The sequence below is a fragment of the Neophocaena asiaeorientalis genome, unplaced genomic scaffold, assembly GCF_003031525.2.
Source record: "Neophocaena asiaeorientalis asiaeorientalis breed wild unplaced genomic scaffold, Neophocaena_asiaeorientalis_V1.1 scaffold314, whole genome shotgun sequence".
NCBI lineage: Eukaryota > Metazoa > Chordata > Mammalia > Artiodactyla > Phocoenidae > Neophocaena > Neophocaena asiaeorientalis.
The window spans coordinates 766476-790573 of NW_020175489.1; the positions used below are offsets into that span (position 1 = coordinate 766476).

The 24098-nt window shown below is 40.5% G+C and overlaps 1 protein-coding gene across 1 annotated transcript in view; it reads right to left on the reverse strand.

Moving 5' to 3' along the window:
* Positions 1-24098, reverse strand: part of ELMO1 (engulfment and cell motility 1) — a 537648-nt gene that overhangs the window by 353367 nt on the left and 160183 nt on the right. The window contains exons 6-7 of the mRNA XM_024768877.1: positions 15676-15845; positions 5015-5050 (exon numbers count right to left, since the gene is read on the reverse strand). Of these exons, the coding sequence (XP_024624645.1) occupies positions 5015-5050; positions 15676-15845 (206 nt within the window). The remainder of the gene's footprint in view (positions 1-5014; positions 5051-15675; positions 15846-24098) is intronic.

Consider the following 24098-nt stretch of genomic DNA (forward strand, 5'->3'; position numbering starts at 1 on the left):
TATATCCTGAAACTTTGCTAAATTCAGCTATGAGATCTAGCAGTTTCTTTATAGATTCCCTAGGATTTTCTACATAGTTAATCATGTCCTCTACGAATAGAGTTGGTTTTACTTCTTCCTCTCTGATCATTATGTCTTTTATCTCTCTCTTGACTTATTGCTATGGCTAAAAACTATAGTACAGGGTTGAATAGAAGTGCTACATATTTGCCTTATTCCCAATCTTTATTGGGAGGGGTGGGGATTCAGTCTTCCAACATTAAGTATAACGCTTTTTTTTTTTTTGCGGATAGTCTTTATCAGGTTGAGGAAGTTCCCTCTATTCCTCGATTACTGAGAATTTTTATGAATGACTGTTGGACGCTAAGAAATGCTTTTTCTGTATCTATTATCTACTTTCTATATCTGTAAAGATGCTTTTTCTCTTTAAGTTTTCTCCTTTATTTTGCTAAATACTAAATCACAGTGACTGATTTTTCAGATGTTAAACTATTTTTGAGATAAATCTTTACATCTTTACAGGCCACAAATCTTTTTTTTTTTTTTTTTTTTTTTTTTTACCAGAATTTTTTTTTTTTTTTTTTTTTTTTTTGCGGTACGCGGGGCCTCTCACTGTTGTGGCCTCTCCCGTTGCGGAGAACAGGCTCCGGACGCGCAGGCTCAGCGGCCATGGCTCACGGGCCCAGCTGCTCCGCAGCACGTGGGATCCTCCCGGACTGGGGCACGAACCCGTGTCCCCTGCATCGGCAGGCGGACTCTCAACCACTGCGCCACCAGGGAAGGCCCACAAATACTTTTTATACATTGTTTGATTGTATTTGTTCATATGTTTCTGGGGAGTGTTGCACCTCTGTTGATTAATTTTTATTTCCTGCATTGGCTTTGTCAGGTTTTGGTATCAGAGTGATACTTGCCTCATAGGCCTCATAAAATGACTGAGGACTTTTCCCCTCTACCTCTATTTTCTGAAACCATATGTGTAGATTTGGTATTTCTTCTGCATATGTATAATTAAATTCACCATTGTAACCTATTTTCATTGTGTAAAGGCTTTTGAAAATGAATTCAACTTCTTTAACAGATGTGGGTATTCAGATTTTCTATTTCCTCATAGGTCAGTTTTGTGTCAGTTTAGTCCTCAGTTAATGCTGAGAGGGAGTAAGGAGAGCAAGAGGTTTATTGGAAGATAGGTGGTGCTTGTGAAAGATAAAGAGGCACAAAGCAAGACTGGGTAAGAATACCCTTCAGACCATGAGGTAGATCTGATGCCTGTGAAAGGAAAGCGGATGCAGATGTAGATCCGACAGTCCCAGCCAACCCAAGAGGAAGCTCAGTATAAATACGGACTGTTAGAGGGGTCCCACAATGGGCAGAAATGGCGAGGCCCTGGTATGTGCACCATGATCATCAGGCTCACTGACTAGGGGCTGCCTAGAAAGAGCGTGTACGGTTTGAAAGCTGTTATGGATCTTGAACATGCTACAGCAGGAAGCTATCAGCTAACTGTACTCCTCAGGGTTGATTAGCAAATTCTTTCTTGAAGGGAGATTAGAAATTAAAAAAGAAATTAGAAAAGAGTGTTAAAATCTCCAACCATGATTACAGATTTGTCTATACTTCTCTTTAGTTGTCAGATTTTGCTTCATGTACTTTGAGGCCTTATATATTAGGTACAGACACATTTAACACTTTATGTCTTCCTAATGAGCCAACCATTTTTTATTGTGAATTATCTCTCTTAATCTTTGATAATATGTTGCCTTGAAGTCTTATTGTGCCTGATATTAATAAAACAACTGTTTTATTATTATTTCCAGTTACATGGTATATGTTTTTCCACTTTCAAACTACATGTTCTTTTGTATTTATAGTATATCTCTTGTAAACAGCATATAGCTGGGTCCTGCTTTTTCAAATTTGATCTGACGCCTCTTAATTGAAGAACTTCCTTCAAATTTCCTGTAGTGTGTATCTGCTAACAATGAACCATCTTAGTTTTCCTTTATTTGAAAGTACTCTTATTTCACCTTCATTTCCAAGATAGTGTTATTAGAAAAGAATTCTGGGTTGACAAGTTTTTTTTTTTTTCTTTCAGCACTTTTAAGAAGTTGCCTTCTGGCCTCCATATTTCTAATGAGAAGTCAGCTCTCATTCTTATTTTTATTTTCTTAATGTAATAAGTTGTTTTTCTCTGGCTGCCTTCAAGGTATCCTTTTTATCCTTCAATTTCAGAAGTTTGACTATGATGTTTCTAGGCATAGTTTTCTATCTATCCCACTTGGGTTCAACAAGCTTCTTAGATCTCAAAATTTATGTTTTTCAACAAATTTCAGAAAATTTCTATCATTATTTCCTCAAACATTTTTCTGCCCCATTATCTGTTTCCTCTCTCTCTGGGACCCCAATTAAATGTATTTAAAATCCACTGCTACTATCTCACAGGTCAATTATTCACTATATCTAGTCTTCAGATTGGGTAACCTATACTGATATATCTTCAAGGTTACTGTCTCTTCTGCCATCTTCAACTCCTACAGTGAGTTTTTCATTTTAAATATTATACTTTTCAGTTTCATAATTTCCAATTGGTTATTTCTTATTTCCATTTCTCTGCTGAGACTCCCCATCTGCGAATTTAATATGCTAATGCTTTTCTTTAGTCTTTTAATATATTTATAAACATTGCTTTAAAATTTTCATCTGCTATTTCCAACATCTGGGTCATCTCAAGGCAGGCTTCTACTACTTGCTTTATTTCTTTTCTTAAGTATAGGTCATCTTTTCCTATTCCTTATATACCCAGTAATTTTTTACTGTATTCTGAACATTGTGAATGAAACATTGCCAAGGCCATAGTTCAGCTTTGTTCTTCTGAAGAATTGGTTTTTGTTCTAGTAGGAAGTTAACTTGGCTAGAATCAGACTCCAAACTCCTCAGTGAGTGACAGTTTAAATCTCTTCCCAATTCTTTCCATTTCCAGTTGCTAATTTTACCAGGTCCCTTTGGGGTTCCCATACACACGTATATTCACACTTCAGTGATCAGTGATAGAGTTGGCAGAGTTTATATATAGATATGGGGTCGTCTCATACCCTCTGAGCCTCCTTCCTTTCATGGATTCCCCTCAATAATCTAGCTGCTCTGCCAGCCCCAAACTATATCCTCTTAGTAACTTACTAAGACTGAGGGTTCTTATCACCCCATGCTACCTGGATAAGCAGGACTCCTCAGGCAAAAAGCTGCAAATACACAAATCTCATCTAGGGCTTATCTGTTCTCTCAAAGATTGACTTACTTCTTTCTGTCTGTTTTCAGTTGCTATACAGTTTCTTCAGACACTTGTTTTTAGATGTTTCTGTTTGCAATATTTTGTCTAGAGTTTATAATTATTATCTATGGTACTTAGTCTGATTAAGCTACTTTGCAATTACCAGGGCCCTGAGCATTGATTTTGTCTGCGATTGATAAATGGAAATCATGATTCACGCTTAGTCACACTTCCAACACCTCTATATACCAAAAGATTAAAACTACTGGCAGATAAATTTTAAGAAATTATTTTGGCTTCAGAGCCCAAAATTCTTCTGCATTAGCAAATTGTATGAGGTTGTTAGAGAAAAAATCAGTTCGAATCCCAACACCACCTCATTTTAACTTCTTCATAAAGGAAACAATTCTAATTTTACTCATCTTGTATGGTGGATAAAAGTGTGAATTAGAAGTAACGAGTGTAAACATTGAGACAATGCCCAGGACAGAGTAAATTCCCATAAAAGATGGCTTCTACTGCTATTACCATTAAGTGCTTCTACTATATTAAAAATATATATCAAAGTTAGGTTTAAGAAGCTTTACCCTAAAAACTCAATATTTCTACTTTATTAGAATGTAATAACTGAAGAGTTCCTGCAATTAATACTTCTTCTAGTGGGAGGGGTAGGGGAAGGTGAATGATTTGAGACCACTATCATACACTGATCAGAATTTTCTCTGAAGGCTTAAAAAATAAGGTGCACATTTTCAGATACTGTTCAGTCTTCCTTCTCAAACTGAAACTGTATACTTAACAACTTAGCAAAATGGGACTTTGTTCAACCTATTATAGAGAGTTTGTTAGATCCTCTTTGGACTCACCTTGTTTAGTGGATAATAAAGGCACTGAGGAGGGAATACTCTAAGAAAGAAGTTTTGAGATTTCCAGACATAATTATCAGGCAATTCACAAATATACAGGTGGTTGAACACATTCTCACACTGAAAGTAAATAATTTTCATTCCATACTTCAGCCCTAAATATTTTTTTTTAATGCGGATCTTTTTCTTACCAAACCACTGAAGAAAATCAAAGACTTTTGACTTTGAACATCACATAGGCCACAAAAAAGAAAGTTTTTTTTTAAGTAATACATAAAATTATGCCTAGCCTTGCTCCAGGAGAAGGGTAGCAATCCTGATGTGATCATTTTATGGTTACAAACATAAAATACTCTTTCTACCACAAAGTAAAGAGAAAAGGGAAATAAATTTTTTAAAAACCCGTTCATAAGAACATCAAAAAGGGGCTTCCCTGGTGGCGCAGTGGTTGAGAATCTGGCTGCCAATGCAGGGGACACAGGTTCGAGCCCTGGTCTGGGAAGATCCCACATGCCGCGGAGCAACTAGGCCTGTGAGCCACAACTACTGAGCCTGCGCGTCTGGAGCCTGTGCTCCGCAACAAGAGAGGCTGTAATAGTGAGAGGCCCGCACACCGCGATGAAGAGTGGCCCCCGCTTGCCACAACTAGAGAAAGCCCTCACACAGAAACGAAGACCCAACACAGCCAAAAAAAAAAAATCAATTAAAAAAAATTAATTAATTAATTTTAAAAAAAGAACATCAAAAACCAAGCAAAAATAAATCACTTGCTCTAAACATCTAGACACATAGTTACATAATCAGTCAGAGGACAGGGTTTAATTATGCAGAGAAGAAGGAAGTGTTATATCATCTGAATCAACCCATCAGAAATTCTTACCAAGGCTTCATGATCTTCTGCAATTTCTGGTATCGTCTGCAAAATTCAAAAACAGTCATGTAAGGAGCATGTGTGAAAGCAATAAGTTTTACACAAATTACAGATCACGAAGAAAGCCCAGGATGAGATATAGGGCAGATTTAACAGTCATTAAGAGAACTTAATTCATTTCAAAACATTTCTCCAAGCAATAAATTGGTGTTTTTTTAATGATACAAAACAATCAAAAGATGGGGATTAAACCACTGTAACCAACCTATTGCATTTACTTATGAGTAAAGGCAACGAGAACACTCCATTTGGCTCAGAATGGGTATATATTCAACAGGGGGAAATCCCTAGAAATAAGAGGGGCATATTTTCAATGAAAAAGCAGAGCCAAAAAACACTAGTCCAGTTGTTCTTAAGTACATGCTCAACAAGGGAGAAATAGTTGATTATCTTTCTTTGGTAAAATGCCCACTAATTCTACTTTCTCTTTTCTTAAGAGAAAGGAAAAAAAAAAAAAAAAAAAAGTTTCTTCTGAAGGAAGACACCGTGAGACATTGCAATAGTTCCAGGACCACAGATGGAACCCTGGGATAGTAGTCTGCAAAAAAAGTGCACAACCAACAAAACATGTCTGTAAAAAAGGACAATTATGCTTCTTTAAAAACTAAAGATTAGGTCAAAAAGATTAGGAAACAAGTGTTTCTAACCTTATCAAACCACTTCCCATTCCTCAAGTCTGCCACATTTCTCTGGCATTAAGTGTGTTCTTCCCTCTGCTGGGGGAATACCCTTCCCCTCCCTGTCGGACTAGCTAAGTCCTACCCCAAATTCATCTGATTCAAGGCTCCTCTGTGCAGCCTCCCTGACTTCTGATTTCCCTTCCTTGACCAGACTGAGGGTGGCGCCCATGTCCACAGTGCTGAGAATACATCAGCTGCATGACTTAGGACATCTCACTGTCCTTCTAGCTATCTGAAGGCAAAGGCTCGCTCTGTAACTCAGCTACTATAATGTCAGGCACATGCAGAGTAGGTACTCAATTCGGAAGAAGTTAAGTTTCACATTTTCGACCTCATAAAATGTAACCACTTCAGAAACCTAACTGACCATGAGAAGATCAGACCTAGTATTTGATAAAACTGGCGAGTTAGGGCTTCCCTTGGCGCGTTAGGGCTTCCCTGGTGGCGCAGTGGTTGAGAGTCCGCCTGCCGATGCAGCGGACGCCGGTTCGCGCCCCGGTCCGGGAAAATCCCACATGCCGCGGAACGGCTGGGCCTGTGAGCCACAACTACTGAGCCTGCGCGTCCGGAGCTTGTGCTCCGCAACGGGAGAGGCCACGGCGGTGAGAGGCCCGCGTCCCACAAAAAAAAAAAAAAAAAAAAAAAAAAAACTGGGGAGTTAAAAATGTATATAAGGTGATCTTCCTCTTCCTGCGCCCTTCCCCCTCCTTAACCTGCCTTTATTTTAAAAATATATATATATATATTTGATATATATAGAAAAAAATGCACTACCTAAAAGTTGAGAATTATATTTTATTCGGTGGACTTTCTGAGGACTCAGTTCCAGAGGCAGCCTCTCAGATAGTGCTGAGGGACGGCTCCAAAGAGGAAAGGGAGGAGCCGGGACACAAAGGAGTTTTGCAATAAACCAGGGAGTCAGAACATCAAAAGATTATGGTTAACTAAAGAAAAACCAGACATCTTAAGTTAATGGATTTAGTGCTTTTCCATATATGAGAAGATGCAACAGTCTGGGCTCACTGAAATCATTCCTTTGACATGCACCTTAGCGATTTAGAGCCAGTATCCTGCTTTTCTCCATCCTGAACCCCCTCAGGGTGGTGGGAGGCAGCTGCAGTGGCTGATGACGTGATGGCCACATGTCCTTTGTTTACTGATATGGCAGGCGGACATTTTTCATCCACATATATGTTAGCTTCCTTTCCTTCTCCTTCAAATAGCCATTGGGCAGAGTGGAAGAAGTAGGTGGCCATGGGGAAGGAGGCCTGAGCAGAGTTTGGGCCCTTTTGCAAGAGCCAAACACTACCTACCCTCCACTAAAAGGAACTGGGGTTCCTTGGAGAAATGACTCGGTCCAGGGCTGGAAAGATATAGATAAGCCTGGAACATTTCACTGAGCCAAAAAGTACAGAAATGCTCAAAGAATAATGGGAGACAAGGCAGGATACAGAATACAGCTTGATGAAGTTTCCAAAGCCATATCTGGGATAAACTGGACATCAAAATAAATAATAATAGTGATAAATTATAGCCCAATGAATAAAACAGGGAACAAATGGCCTACATTGCTTTAAAGAGTGGTGTGTTAGTATTGTTGAAGAACCAAATCTCTGGGAGAAAATATACAAACCTGATTTGTACCACTTTCCATTTCCCATGGTGTAACTACTCCAAAATTATTTCTTAATTATTTACAAAGGGGGGAAATTGCATTACAGGGAGATACCAGGAAGGCGCTACCTTAACAAGTGGTCAAAGTGAACATCAGTAATAAGACAAAGAGACATCATGTGCCATTAAGAGGATGCAATGAAATAGACACAAGCATCTGTGATATTCTAGCCAAAGACATATGTTTTCTAAAAGAAGAAAACACTGGAGAAACCTGTAGAAAAAGGACTTCGTGTTTCAGTAGGAAACTATGCAGTGTCTATGGCTTACTCTTCTGGGTTATCCAGCCCTGATTCCAGCCCTGCTGTCTTTAAGCTGTAGGTAACTGATGTATATGTACATTTTGTCCTGCCTAGTGGTGATTTAATTAACTTCCTCCCTGCAGGTGAAAAACCAGTTTTGTCTCCATTTACAATTCATTTCGACATTGCTCTGTTTCATATAAATTTGTGCCCTTTTGACTCTTCCTTTGAACCAGTGAAAACATCTGCCTGGTTCCCTCGTATCAGATGAGTAAAATACATTCTTTTAACACATATTCAATTTTATAATCTCTATGAAAGCCATGCTTTTATCTTTCCCTGATAATTACCTTTTAATTAATTACCTTTTAATAAACCCCAACTGGGGAATATTCTAAAAATGGCTCACCTCTAATCTCAAAAAATGTCAAAGCCATGAGAGAAAAGGAAAGACTAAGGAATAGCCCCAGATTGCAAGAGATTATGTTAGGGAACCGTTGACTGAAACCACCCGTCTTGGCCAGGCACGATGATAACCACTTGGATGAGTTGTCTGGCAACAAGAGGTCTTGATAAGAAACAAGGTGCTGCCACCAAAAACTAACCGGGAGAATTCGGGAGGGGCGGAAAGGAGGGAGGAGATGCCAGTCCATATGTCCTACCAACCTCCCAGAATCTTTCTCACTGGAATCCATCTTGGCTGAGAGATGCACGTGCCACCAGGAAGGACCCCGAGTCAGTCCAAATATGAGCACAAGCAAGATGACTGGCCAGAGACCACTTGGAAACTAACCCCATTGCCATAAAACCTGAGATTGTGAGCCACGTGGAGGAACAGCTCTCCCAGCTTCCCTGACCCTGCTGCTCTCTGCCCGGACTCCCCTTTCCAATAAAGTCTTTTGCTTTGTCAGTACATGTGTCTCCTAGGACAATTCATTTCTGAGTGTTAGACAAGAGCCCACTCTCGGGCCCTGGAAGGAGTCCCCCTTCCTGCAACAATTAGGAGAAGACAGGACAACTGGGTGCAAGGGGCTCTCTGCAGTTAGGTCTTTGTAAAGGACACAAACAGGACAACTGGTGAAACTTGATCTTGCAACTTCTCCATTAAGTCTGGAACTGTTAAATTAATTGAACAAGGAGGCCTTTAGACCGAAGGGGCTCTAATGCTCTGGAGGCCTGTAAAAGCAATCTAAAACCCTAAACCTGCGAATGCCTCCAGATTAGGAAATGGAAACCTAAGGACAAGCAATCACAAACAGCCAACTAGACTTTAAACTACAGCCAATCCAACAACTCCCCTGCTTTGCTTCCACTTCTCCTCTACAAGAGTCTCCCCTCTCCCCCACCAGCCCCGGTGGGTAGAGTGTTCCTAATCACTTCCAGTTTGGCACTGACCAGTTCTAACTGATTTTTGCTCAAGTACACTCTAAAAATTTTTAATATGCCTCAGTTAATCTTTTAACAGAACTGCTACAAAATTAATGCTTGTGGGGTGTGTGTGTGTAATATATAAAGCAGTCACTGCAATTTTCCAAAATAACTTTCTTGCTTAGGGCCTGAGCATCCTTAGGTTTATATATGTGTTCTACCCCCTGTAGCAGACCCTGGCCTTAGAAAGTTCTCCCTGACCAGAGTGCAGAAAGAAATTCATTGCCTAAACAGCGTTTCTTACTTCTCCACTTCCTCACTTTGGCTTCAGAGTAAACGTAAGCAGAAGACGAACTTTTTGTTGTGATGTCTGTTTTCCTAACTGAGTTTCTCTCTCTCTCAATATGTACCCACTTTAAAAGAAACACATCTGGAGAACAAATGATTCTCGAAAGACTGATGTTTCACAGTGATCAGAAGCCCCTCACCTCAGCCCAAGCTATGGCATCTTTTCCCTAGCAGAAGATAATCTCTTCTTTAAACAGGCTGTGTGACCCCTTCTCATTTCCATTACTGGAGTGATAGACAAAGACACAGAAACAAAGCAAAAAGGGATGGCGAGGCGGAGTTCCAGCATAAGGGATTTTCTGCCACACAACCCCCGACAAAGCCCTAGACGGTTGGCCCCTTTAGCGTTTGTGATGCAAATTTCTGGCCGGGCCCCAGAAGGGCTGCTGCAGTTGGAACTCCCCGAGCTCTGCTAACTGCAGCTCCAGGAAAGCAGACAGAGGGAGCTGGGAAGACACAGCAGGCTTCTCAGCTGGGGCCCACAGACCACACAGAGCAGGTTCTTTGCGACTCTGTCTGGGGAGCTACTTGCTCCTCCCCATGGCCTCTGTCCGAGGTGAAGTGCAAGACACACATGGTGTGACCTGTGCTGGGCGGCTGGCAAAGAGTCGCTGATGAATTTGGCCTGGCCTGGACCTTCCAGAACAACCAAGGATTATAAGAGATACTGAATTCTCTGAAGCAACAGCATGAGTTAGAGCCAACAATCCATGTCCGTGCAGGTTAACAAAGTTACTTTCAAAAAAGAAATTCATCTTTTGTGTGAAGACAAAATTTCAAAAAATGTCACACGTAGTCGCAAACTGTCATATGCATGCTTGTATTTTCTACGCACACACATACACCCATGTGCCTAACCCAGTGTCAGGAATATTCAGCACTTAAATAATATATACTTTGCTAAATGAATAAAACCTACAAATCCATTCTCAAGTGTGGGTGCCAGGCAACATCAAAGCCAAGACATCATTTCAGGGTGCTTAATTCAGGTCATAACTCAATTTTCACATCTCCTGAGAAACAGTCACAGTCACAGTTCTGATTCCAGCCAGGAGGAAACGATCTGAATAATCGCAGTTTAATATGAAACTGTTCATGTGCTAACAATGACAATTGTTATAAACACAAACACACATAGCTATACATACGCCCAAACATCCTCATCTGTGTCATCTATATGACAGAAGGGGGAGGGGATTGATAGTTCATACAGCAAATGTGGTTTGTTTTTAAGACAATTACTTAAGGGCTTTACATATCTCTAAAACAACTACGGGACTCTTTGACCTGTTCCTAATACAGCCAATTTTGGAGAAATGACCAACCAAGCAAATAAAAAGTACTTATAAATTCCCCAGATCAGTGAAAGCTCCTCAAATACCTCACTGCTATTTTTCTTAGGAAAGCTAGAATCCCTAAGGAAACGCCAGCCCAGTATTGCCCAGGGTGTTAGGAATGGACATACCCCTGACATGAATGGTAAAGTACAAATTAGGACATGTCAACAAGCTATGGGGCTGTTCTTAATTTAACACAGCTTCAACATGTGTATATCCTCTGAATCAGGAATTTTATTCCAACAGAATAAATATTCACAGAGATTCTGCTGAAAGAAAAACTGATGAGAGAATGTTCATAATCCTGAAAAAACCTGAAAGCAGTGTAAATATCCAACAACAGAGGAATGGTTAACTCCACTCTGCATGTCCTTCAAATTCTCCTATTACATTGCGTATCAATTGTACCTCAACAGAGCTTTAAAAATGAATTAATAGGCAGATAACAAAAATGATGAGGGGAAGAATATTTAATCACATGGGAATATTGTTAGGTACAAAAAGCAGGCTACAGAGAGCATGAATAATATAATTCTACTTTTGTAAAGCCAGTGTATGTGTGTGTGTGTATCTAAAAGAATATACAAAAACAATATACACCAAGATGTTAAAAATGTTTGTCTCTGGAAAGGCAGATTACAAATGACCCTTATTCTCCTCCTTCTGCTTATTTACACTTATTGTTTAAACAATAAATATATTTTTTTATTAAGGAGATAAAGCTAATTCAAAAAAAATAAGTTTTTCGTAAACATGTGAATTTAATTTCTTTCACTCTTAACTTTTCTGCCAGAGTGTTGCTACTGCTTACTCATATTCCAAGGGCATAATTTTCCTGTCATGTTGCCAAGTGGGAAACTATAAGGATCCTTTCATTCTTGGAAATGTTCCCCCTGCTCTTCTGATGGGTGAACAGTAGAAGGGCACAGGGTAAACCGTCCAATTGTCTACGTGCATAGCAGCATAGAAAAAGAACACAGTGTTTCGTTAAAACCCACAGAAAAGCAGTGTTATTCACTACAATGGATTTAGAGTTGCAGGTACAATATTTTTTCTTTCAAATAAAATAAAATATATAATTTCTGAGAAATCTTTACAAAAAATCACTGTCCATTCCTTAATAGGCACCATTTCCTGGCTCAGGTTGGGGAAACAAGTTTCCCCACAAATTTATTTGCTTCTACATCGATGTTTCAAGCTGAAACTAGACATGGAATTTCAAAATTCCACAAGAATGGAAAAATTAAAATTCAAGTTTTAGACACTGTGTTCTGCCAAAGTGACACTTCCCCTTGCTCCTTTGTGGCTAATTTTTCCCCCATCGTCACTACTGGTACCAGCTGGAGAGAGACCTTTAAAAGCTCAGCCTTGGGCAATGGCAAACAGGCAAGTCCATCTTTGAATCTCATTACAGCTCAAAGTAAGCAGAAAAATTCCAGCTACATTTCTTCAGTGTTGCCTAAGTTTCCACAGGTCCTGCTCAGGAAACTTCTGCCTTTCCCAGCTGGAAGTCTGCCCAGGAGTCAAAAGTAAATGCCTTCCAAATTGTAGGGTCTATTTAATTTGTGCAGTTTATATTCCAGAGGTTTCCTGTTAATTAATTAAAGTCTTGTTTAAGTTTAATTGAGAAGCCAGGTTTCCTTATAAGAAAAGTATCTTTCTCTTTTCTTTTTCATCTGAGCAAAAGATCTGAAAATAGCTGTGCATTAAATGAGCAGCTTCTTAGCATGAGTTGCAGGACCTTGCAGAAGGAAGGGAGGAGGTTGTACAGCTCCACTGCCCTCTTTCCTCCATCCCTAAGTGTAGCATGACCTATAACTTATATAAAATGGTGACGAGGGCACACACCAAGGTGATTCAGAGAGACGTCATCCCTTCCCAGTAACATAGTGTGATGGGAAAGTGTAAGAGACAATGCAAACCGGAACTCACCCAAGATCTGGTCTTGAGTTTTGCTCATCTGTCTGAAATCTGGCTGCATGTGACAAATTGGGATGGCTTACAGATTATAAATAATTAAAATATTAATGAGGATGATACACTATAGAAAAAAAAGAATTCAGTCACTGTGGTTCACATAAAGTAAATTCAGTATTAACATGTGAAACATAGAGATATAATGCAGACCTCCTGTCCCCAGTGATCAGTCTTTGGGTCACTCAGTAAGTCAAGATGAATTATAGAGTAAGGCAACAGCACAGATGAAAAGTCCTAATGTTGACAAGACAATACATAGTATCAGTTTTTACTCTTTCTCTTCTGGAGCACAAAGTGGGAGTGTCCCTTTGATGAGTCTTATCAGCTGAATTGTGTCCCCCCCCCCAAATTCATATGTCTAATCCCTGCCCCCAGTGCCTCAGAATGGGACAGTATTTGGAGATAGAGCCTTTAAAGAGGTGATTAAGTTAAAATGAGGTCATTAGGGTGTGTCCTAATCCAATCTGACTGGTGTCCTTATAAGAGGAGGAAATTTAGACACACAAAGAGACACCAGGGATGCTTGTGCTCAGAGGAAAGATGATGTGAGGACTTAGGAAGAAGGTGGCCCTTAGCAGATCAAGGAGAGAGCTGCAGAAGAAACCAAGCCTGCCAACACCTTGATCTTGGGCTTCCAGCCACCAGCACTGTGCCAATATAAATTTCTGTTCTTTAAGCCACCTGGTCTGTGCTATTTTGTTATGGAAGCACTAGCAAACAAATATAATGAGAAACTAAAAAAGTAAAGCCCCTAACATGCATTTTCCCTCATTGTCAAATATATAACTGCCAACCTCCAGAGGTACTGGAGCTCAGCTCCAGTCCTCTATTCAGGGCGCATATCACATGGACTCTGGCTTTCAGCGTATATACCATTGTAATTGTAATTATAATTGCAATTCTGATAAATCTGGAAGTATTAACACAATGTCATTCTGAATATTCCAGAGCTTACGCCCCTGGATACTTAGGTATCTGTGGCAGAACCACCTAATATTAGCAGGTTCCATTATGACTGGCTCTGATGCAGTGTTTTTGATACATCAATGACTGGGACTTAGATAAATCAATAAACATGAGGAGAGTTTTACATTTTTATCTAACACCTTGTAAATGTGATGGAGGCAGAAGCTCCCAGGGCTCACTGTCCCACCAGAAGCAGTGGTGGGCGTGAAGAGGGGCCTACCACATGTGGCAGTCCCATGAAGTTGTCCACAGTTACCAGGGAAGGTGGCTGTAATAACAACTCGCAATCCACTGCTCACTAGTGGCCAGGAATGAGGGATCTGACACACGCTACACTAGATTTCAGCTGGAGCTTCCAACAAAGACAGAACCCTCTTTCTCCTTTTCCTTGGGCCAGTCTCTTGGATCCTTAAACTAATTTAACTTTCCTCAAGCTGTTTCAAGCTCCAACCCCAATTTTTCAGTAACCACTTTGGATTCTGGTAACACCCAGGATTTGAGATTCTCTGCCCTACTCTAAGCTGATGTTTGCCAAAAATGTAATGAGCAGAGTTTTAGTCATCGTCAAAAAAATAAATGATACCTGTCTACAATTGAGCCTTTCCAGATCACCCAGTCCTGCCTGCCAGTCCTCTTGGATTTGACTCCCCTGCCCCCATTCACTCCTAGATATTTTCTCTACTTCTTTATGAAGGCCTCCAACTCCAAACTCTAGAGAACATTCTTATACAGGAGATATTCTTGCTGTTACAAAACATGCTCTCTTTGAATGAGGGGGGAAAAAAAAGAATCTTCATTAGTGCCAACTACAGAGACTAAATAATGCCAAGTGTAGGAGGAGACAGGAAGGAAGAAAGGAAGGAAGGAAGGGAGTGGGTCAAGATAGGTCTCTACCATGTACAGTCAGCAGGTCATTCTTTAAATCACCACGTACTGAAGAGAGATTTAACTGGCCCAGGTTTACACCCCAATTCTAAATGCTATTTATTCTTTCCTAACAAATGCCTATCTCAACTCTGCACATTATTGATTTAGCAAATTACTATGTAGTTAGCTGGCTCAGCATTCTCACATGCTCTAACTGGCACGCTCTAACAGTCTTCACCAGTTGCACCTGACTATACGGAAATGAGCAGTGTCCTGTGGACCCTACCCTGGTATTCTGTGGTCAAGGGAGTTATCTGTCCACACATGTAAAAGCTAGACCCATCTGGCTCTGTAGCCAGAGAATCACACCAGAAATCAAACCCTACCCTGAGAAGGTGAGCTCCCCAATGCCCATTCCTTCCTTGCTCATGGTAGAACTCAAACTCCTTCAAGGCCCATTCACTGATACCTCCCCCTCACCCCCCAGAAGGTTCCATGAGATGTAACTGGTCCAACCTCTAGACTCCCAGCCCTCAGGAGGAATTGTACCTCAACTGAATTCTGCCTCCATAAATATTTAGATGGCAAGGTTCACATCATTTAAAATTTTCCCAACTTCCACTTTTTTGCACACAATGGGTATCTAATAAATGTTTATTGTACTTAATCATAAATGATTAAGGACATGTATTTCATCAGTCAAGTGTTAATTTTTTTAAAAATTACTTCAGGGATGTCATTTCAACCTGGTTTAAGACTTTGAAACATAAGGAGGTATTCTAACTTTTAAAAAAAATGGAGTCAGGGAAGGAAATTTTTTTTTAGGGATAAGCAAAGGATGTGAGGGATTTATATTTTGAAGAATTATAATTTGTGTTGGAAAGGCCCTTAGAGATAATGACTGATATTTTTCCTTATAAATCTAAAATTTCAGAGATTGTCTTAGATAATGGCTAGTTGGTGGATGGAGAACATAGTGATACATTACGAAACCTCAGCCCACACATTATCTTAAATGCCATTTTTTTTCCCCTGAGCCTAGACAATTTCTGGCATTTAAAACTAGAAATTGCAAGTACAAGAAAAGTAACAAATACCCAAAACGTTACAAAGTACAGGACAGATTGGAAGTCTAGGTAAAAGATGCTTACTCAGTGCCGCTTTCCACCATCTGTGTGAGGAGAGAGATGCCATCCAGATTGATAAACTCCTGGGCAAACGTGACATCCCGGGAGAGGCTGGCCAAGTCCTTCAGGGCCTCCAGCTTGGCGTCCATACTCGACGACTGGATTCGTTCATGGAGCTGGTGGGCGTTTTGAGCCTCACCGGGGACAAAAACAAAGCACAGTATTCACGGAGGAAATCACAACAGACAAAATATTAACATCTCATTGAGAAATGAAGACTCAAAGGCCAAAAGCACAAGACCAGATGAGTATTACAAACCAAGGGCAGGTTTCCAACCATAACGACTCCAACTTCAGGCAATGCCTGTCAATTTCACAGCGGGAATCAGTTGCCCTCTTTTGACAGGACCCATATTCCCATCTCAAGGAAAAGCAAGAACCCAAGAACAGTAAAACCCCAGAAATGGAGCGGGTATGGCAGTGCGGAGGGGAGACTGTTTACTTTTTAAGTAAAATTATTATCTATAAATGACAGAAAGCTATTTGCTTAATTAAGCAATTACACAAATTTATACAGCATGTTCGCCCGTTCAGTCAATACTCTGAGTAATAACTGCCTACACACGATGTTCAAAAGCTTCATTAGACACCCAAATCATCTTTCTGGGTTTCGGAAAGTCTTCCAGCACAACACAATGGGGCTTGTAAATTCCACTTTTCAACAACTCGTATTTCACACGCATTAGCTATTTACTGCGTGAATTTAAAACAAAATAATTACGCAACCAAATTAGCAGCTTTGTCTCCCATAAAAGTTCCCCTTTTTAAGGCATTTGCATGTTGCTTCTACATGCAGGACAGAAGTATACTGGAGGAGCTGAACTTCTAGATAATAATGTGTCTTCTGTTTTTCTCATTCACCCAGTCAAGGTTTCCATATCTACCTTTCATTTGGGACAGAAAGTAGGAAAAATAAGATAATAAATTTTTCTGCCTGTGTTTTTGCTTAATAGAAATAACTGAATATCTTTGTAGTTATTACTCAAAACTGCAGTGGTTGAAGCACTCTGCCATTCTCATATTCTCCTTTGAAACTTGTCATATTTCAGAGAAAGGGGAAGAAGGTATATTTGACCCCAACAATGAGGCATCTTCTCCCAAACAGAAACTGATTAGAAATGTCAGAGGAGCCCCATGTGAACTATAACAGGGCTAAGATTGCAGAGCAGAAAAAACAGAAGCCACACAGGAACTGAGAGCAAAGGGACTCCACCCCAATTGACCCGTTCCTCCCTGTCCAGCTTCCCTTCACTGTCACCTGGAAGCAGCCCCACAGAAAGAAGGGGATTCAGCAGGGAAACCAATGCAATCTTTCAGTGACCAAGACAGATGAAACCCATACTGCTATCACTTGGTCAGAGACATATACTATGGTCTCCCATGTAATTATAACCAAAACTTGACACTTTGCATCAGAAACTAGAATAGAAGAAGGAAGCAAAGAAAGGTGCAGGAGAATAAGAACCTTTCCTACTCATTCACTGATACCCACATAGCTGACAAATGGCTCAAACCCTAAATTCCATTTTTTAGAAAGGGAGAATCACTTTATCTTTCTACATTGTTCAAAGATGTACCATTCTCCAAACTTTTCAAATGGAGATACAGCATTAACAGTAACATACAATATTTAAACCAAGTGAGTCACTTTGAATGCCTTGAAAAATACATTTTTCTCCCAGCTGGAAGTCTGCATTTACTATAGAGATTATGATAATAATGAGGACTCAAAAATGATTCCATTGTCATAATTAATAGTGTTTGGTGCTGTTAATACCACTCATAAAAACAGCTGACAGTTACTTAGTGATTTTCAGTTTTTGGCCGCGCTGCGTGGCTTGCAGGATCTTAGTTCCCCGACCAGGGATCGAATCCAGGCCCTCGGCAGTGAAAGTGCGGAGTCCTAACCACTGGACTGCCAGGGAATTCCCACCTAGTGTGTTTTATGAGCCACTATTCAAAATATCTTCCTGAAGGACTTCATTTAATCTATCAGGCAGGAGCTTTCATTATCTTCATTTGACAAAGGAAATGGAAATGTAGAGAAGTTAAGTAACTTGCCCAGGGTCACACAGCTTGTCCATGCTGGAGCTAAGATAGAGCCTGGGCAGCTATGCCCCTTCAAAATCAAAGACAGAATCCTCACTCACTGATTCAACAAATACTCCTGGAAGCTTACTCTGAGCCAGGCGCTTGCTCTATATATTTAGAATTCTGCAACGAACAGGCGGCAAGCTTCTTGCCCTCCTGGAGCTTACGTCCTCGAGGTGGGGGGCAGACAATAAAACAAATTAACAGTAAGAAATTAAATATCGATGAGTTCATAGCAAAACCTAAAAGAGGAATGAGATAGTGACGGGTGGCTTTTTAAAATGGAGTGGTTTTCAGGGACAAGCAGCCTAAAAAGCAACATTGATGCAGAGATCTGATTGACAAGGAGTCAGGCACATCAGGCAAGGGCCGAGGAAGATATTCTGGGCAGCAGGAATGGTTAGTACAAAGGAGGTACAGGAGGAACAAGTCTGTCATGTCTGGAGGGACAGAAGGAGGACCGGTGTATCTGGGGTTGGAGAGCAAAGGAGAAAGTGGAAGGAGGTGAGGACAGGCAAGCAGCCTGGGCCAGGCGGCCTAAGGAGTTCATGAGCAGCAGAGCTGGAGGAATCCTGGGTGGTGATGAGCATCCCTGACTGAAAGGATGCATTTAGATATCTAGACAGATGTGTGGTACCTTTGGAGCTCTCAAAATAGCCTTATATTCAAACTCTGGAAGCCACCAAAATGTTCAACAACAGGACAACGGTTAAATAACTCATGATATAGTCATAGGATGAAATATCATATGGAATTAAAAATGAAACTTTCAGAGAATATAGGATAGCATGGGCACATCTTCATGATGGAATATTAGGAGAAAGGGGAGGATGCAAATATATTTTCTTGTTTGAGGGGCAGAGGTATATGTGTATGGGTGTGGGCGTGTATCCAGTGGAACATAAAGGAGAAGAAGAAATATGTCAAATTTGCTCACCACCTTACTTCCGGTACCTAGAACAGAGCCTGGCATTTACCAGGAGTTCAAAAAAATTCCACTAAATGCATGAAGAAATAAATGAATATATATGCACACATATTTGCATAAATACAACCCAAGGAAACAAATCAAGATATGACCCATTGTTATTCATGAAGTGTAATATTCTACATAATGCTTTGTAGCAGGCTTCACTTTTCAAATATTCCATGAGTCTGCAATATTTTTATGTTTGGGGGAAAATCTACATTATTAAAAAATAAAATAACCTTAGTTCTGATTTTTCAAGCAGTTAGCACAACTGAAAAGAGTCTAGCAGCTATATGGGTGATTGTATCAGATAGTAAGTTTTATTTTCTGGCATTGTCCTAAGGATAGAAAACAAGTTTCGCCTTGAGCCCCTCAAACAGCTCAGTGTGACTGCCTAATGTCCTGGGCTGAGAAAGTTCTGGGCCCGGGCTCAGAGGGAAACCGCCTCCGAGTGATCACAGGTGAACACAGAACGGGTATGTATGGTAGAAGTGTGCCAGGTATTTACCATCTCTATTCTTTAAGGTCCTACTTAAAATTATTCCCAAGAAACTTCCAGAATGGTTCCGGGTCCATGATACCAATTAAGAAGTCATCTAAAATGTCCTTCACAGATAATTTCAAATGTACACTCAATATCGCCCAGCGATCAGACTACGCTTTCCTAGAATGTCTGCGATGTCCCTCCAAAATGACTCCTTCACACCTTTTCTTCTCTCCTTAAACTCCCCCATCCCCTGCTTCCCTCACACCAGTGATCTTGCCTCACATTTTATTGAGGAAATCAAAGCGATCAGCCAGGAGTGCCTGCACCTTCCTACTTCAAAAAGCACAGCCAGAGTTCCTTCATCTTCTTATTTCCAAGGGCACGGCCCAGGGTCTATACTCTCACGCTTTGCTTCTCCCTGATTCTATGCACCTGGCCCCTATTTCCTATCCAAGGTCAATCTTTCCCTGCAGCTCTAGAGCCCTTACCCTCTCACCTTCTCAGGTATTCTGCTTCTGTTTTGTCCCCCTTTCACCGGTACATCAGTTTCTCTCCCTGCAGTGGATCATTTCCAGCTGCAAACATATCTAATAGGTTGGTCCTGTCTTAAAAAAACAAACAGAAATGTACAAACCTTCGTACATTGAGCCAATCAATTCACTTCCAGCCAGGCCCTCATTTCACTGCGTCCACTCTCTGCAAAAGTTCTGGAATAAAGAGTGGGTCTAAAGCTGCAACTCACCTCACCTCATACTCTCTCTTCTCCTCACCTCCACGAGGCTTCCACCCTCACCCCTACCTCCGCGGACAGCAGCTCCATAATGCTACCAATACCTCTGTGCAGCACACCCTCCTGGCTCATCTGATCTTCCTACTGTCTCAGCAGCCTTCAGCACACCTAAGTGTTCCTTTCTTTCTCCTTGAGGCACTTTCTTCTGTTGGCTTCTTGGCCTCCTCCAAACCTGAGAGTGTGCCCAGGGCCCTGCCTTCCCTGTGGCGGACGACCTCACCCAGTGCATGGCCTTCCACGCCACGTACCTGTGATGGCTGGCACACCTGTATTCTCCAGGCTGCCCGACACACATTCCTAACTGCCTGGTTGACATGTTGTGCTCACGGGCACATAACAGGCATCTCGAACTCTTCATTTTCCCCTTCCCAAACTTTCTGTTCCAGTAAACAGCACTACTGTTTATTGTGCCCAAATACCGGGCCATCCTCGCAGCCTCTCTCAAGGGGCACCACACCCCAAGTATCAGGAAGTGCTAGCGCTTGCCCTCTGACACTCCTTCAGACCCTCCGCATCCTTACAACGCAGGCAGCCCGCACCATCTTCATCTCCTGCCGGGACTGCTGCAATGAACTCCTAACCCGTCCCCCTGCCACCTACAGTCTGTTCTTGGGCAGCAGCCAGAGTGATCTTGTCACTCCTCTGGCTAAAAGCCTCCACTGGCTTCTCTCTGAGTTAGGCTCATAGGGCAATGGAGAGAAATAGAACTTAAGACAGCTTACAATTCTTTTCAAGTTTCTCAGCTCTGTGGAGAGAAATTGGTTCCAAAAACTTTAATGGCCTCCCTGTTAAGAATCTCTGATAACCTGAATCCACAGAGTGAGTGAGATAACACTACTTTTCTTTTCGCTAGGGTAACTGGCCCCCAAAATCAGTGTGACAAGCCCTCTGACCCAGATGCCTCTAATATCATTTCTCCAAACGAGAGAGAACAGAAAGGCAGGGTTATGCTTAGAGCTGACAAAGCAACAGTAGACATTTGATGAGCAGTTTTATTTAATATGTCCACACGGGCCAAATGAGGGATAAAAGGCAAGAAGAGCCCGGGTCATATCTAAAACGGCTCTTAAAAATCTAACAGTTTGAAATACTGGAATGGTTTTAGCATGGAATGTCATGATTCACCTCTTGTATACTGTAGTGACATTACGATATGTATTTGTGTGTGTATTTATTTAATTAAAAATAACACCAGCACACGGTATAGAAATATGTAAGTACTACCAGAAGTTATAAAATGATAAATGAAGTCAGCCTAATGTTAACAGTTTCTTGTGTCCCTTGAGAATTATTTTTATTCTTTTATCAACATACATACACCTCCTTTCCTTGTGCATGACACTGTCACTCCATACACAGTGTTCTGCAACCTGCTTTTGCACTTAATAATAAAAGTTTTAGATGCCTCTGAGGCAGCATGACACATTCTTTTTTACAGCTACACAGTATTCTATCACATGGTTATTACCTAATGCATTTAACTAGTCCCAACTGATAGACAGTTCACAGGTTTCAGTTTTCGATTACTGAAAGCAATGATGCATACAGCCCTGTATGGGTGTGTATGGGGTGTGTGTGTGTGTGTGTGTGTGTGTGTGTGTGTGTGTGTGTCCTGCAGTGCTTTTGTGAGTCTATCTATTGGATAAATTCCCAGCAGTAAAATTGTTAGGACAAAGACATATGTATTTTAAGCTTGGGTGGATACAGCTAAGTTGCCCTCCAAAGAGGCTGTACCAATTTATACTCTTGACACCACAGCGTCTTTGCCTCACACCTTGATTATCTAGGAGTGTAGATTTTCATCTCTTATGAGAGAAAGATTGAGTTTTTTCTTTCATATGTATCTATATCTATATAGATCTATACAGCTATAGCTAAATAGCCATATATAGATCTATATAGATCCATCGATTTACACATATCTATAGATAGACTATATAGAGAGATTTATAGATCAAGAGAGAGAAAGAAATCATTTTTGTTTATAGCTTTTGGCCATCTGTTTTGGGGGCAGCTAATTTATTCATAAGAGATCCTGCAAATTGAGGAATTAGCCCTCTATTTACCATGCATGTTGCCAATTGTTTTCCTTAATTTGCTGTTTTTGACTTTGTTTCTGGAATTCTTTCCAAACATGAAGGTTTTGTAGGGTTGTTTTTATTTTTTGGTAGTCAAATTTATCAATCTTTTTCTTTATGACTTCTGGGTTCTGTGTCCTACTTAAAGTGGCTTTCCACACTCCAAGACTACAAATATATTTACTGCGAAAACTTTTAAAAACAAAAATTTCAGGAAAGTGAAAACAATGGTCTGGGAACGCAAGCTTCTTCTGATAGGAACAATAGCCAAAATTTATGTAAAATATGCTTTATGCAACACGTGACCTCAGGTTAGATCTCCATAGGTATTATTATCGTGGCAGGTACAAGGGAACACTACTTAGCTGCAGAATCTGAAGGTCTCCAAACCCTGAAATGCTCAGAAATTCACACACATTGGCACACATTCCCTGAGTATGTTCATGGCTAGATTTTCATGATACTGGAGAGATGGATAAGGATAGGACACCTAAAAAAGATACACGTTTAAGATGGTCACTAGAGAGACCGTCTAAAGATGTGCAATGCAGAGGAAGACCATCAGCCAAGTGTCGGACTTTTAAAAGAATAAAAATGCAGGTTGTTTTCTTCGATCTTCTCTTATTAATGCCCTATTTTGTTAGGAACAATCCAGAAAGGATAGTTCTATATACAGGAGGACTGAAAATAAATCCATCAACAAAAATACCATCACTGATAGAGTGGAGGTGAGACTCAGCCCAGCTGCACATTGCCTAAAACAAGAGTGTGCGTATGCATGTGTGTATCGAGTGTGGGCATGCGTGCGTCTTTTCTGGCTACTGGGAGAGTTCAGCTGAGGTAGATGAAAGGACTTGTAAAAGCTAGCGCAACACTGCTTGCCAGTTTCTTTATGGTACTCTAATACCTCCTAGCAAATGTAATAGAGACAGCTATTTTTTTAAATATATTTTTATTGTGTATGTAAAAAGTGAAAGAGTTAGCATATGCTGACCCATATTTTTCAGTCAACACAAAGTAATTTTTTTTAACACAAAGTAATTTTTTAAAAAATCTACCAGCAACAAGTGATACAGATCCAAACTATCTTGATTATAATGTAATTCCCAATTCTATACCCTGTGGCTATAGTCAAATCATAAATGCTTACTTAAACTGCAGGTGCCTGGACCCTATTCCTAGATACCATCATTCAGTTTCTCTTTAAAGGCTCAGACATCAGCATTTTAAAAATTCTACCAACGATTCAGGTTTGGGGACCACTGTCCTCTGGAAAATGTCTCTTGTAGTGAATTCCATCGTATAATATTGCCTTGTGCGCTGGCTTCCACATCTCTCCATTCACCGTGCTGGGTATATGAAGGGCACAAGCTCTATTGTCCCCAGTGATGCCAAGTCATGCCATGGTGTTAGTACTTGACGTTCCAGATGCTGACAAACTCCACCCTGCCCAACACCTAACATTCTTTCAAGGGGTAGCTTAGTGCTGCAGAAATTTTGTTCATGAACCCATGGCAAATAAAAAAGAGAATTGACTTCATTTAGTGAAGACCTAGATGTTTAACAAAAAGCAGTGCCTTTCTAATTCTGAGACGAAACAAAAGGCAAGGTGTACTCTTTCTGCCCATCAAGCAGGTGAATAATTTCAGCAGGATAAATAGGAACTACAAAACCCAAATGAAACCATGGTCTCTAAAGGTCAAATTAACATGAATTCATGCTGACTAAAGTAAGAAGATCAATGCTAAGGCAGACAAAAATGTCTCAGCTCATCATGTAGCCACTGAAAAATGAGTATGAATCATAATTCCCATTAAGTGGAAAAGAAGGTACCAAAAGACAGTTCAGCCAACACCAGCGGCATATTCTTATGGAGTCCATCACTGTGTTTAGGCTCGAAATGTTACTGGGTAAAATGTTCAGGAGTTTGTAAGCCTCTCTTTTTTTTTTTTTTTTTTTTTTTTTTTTTTT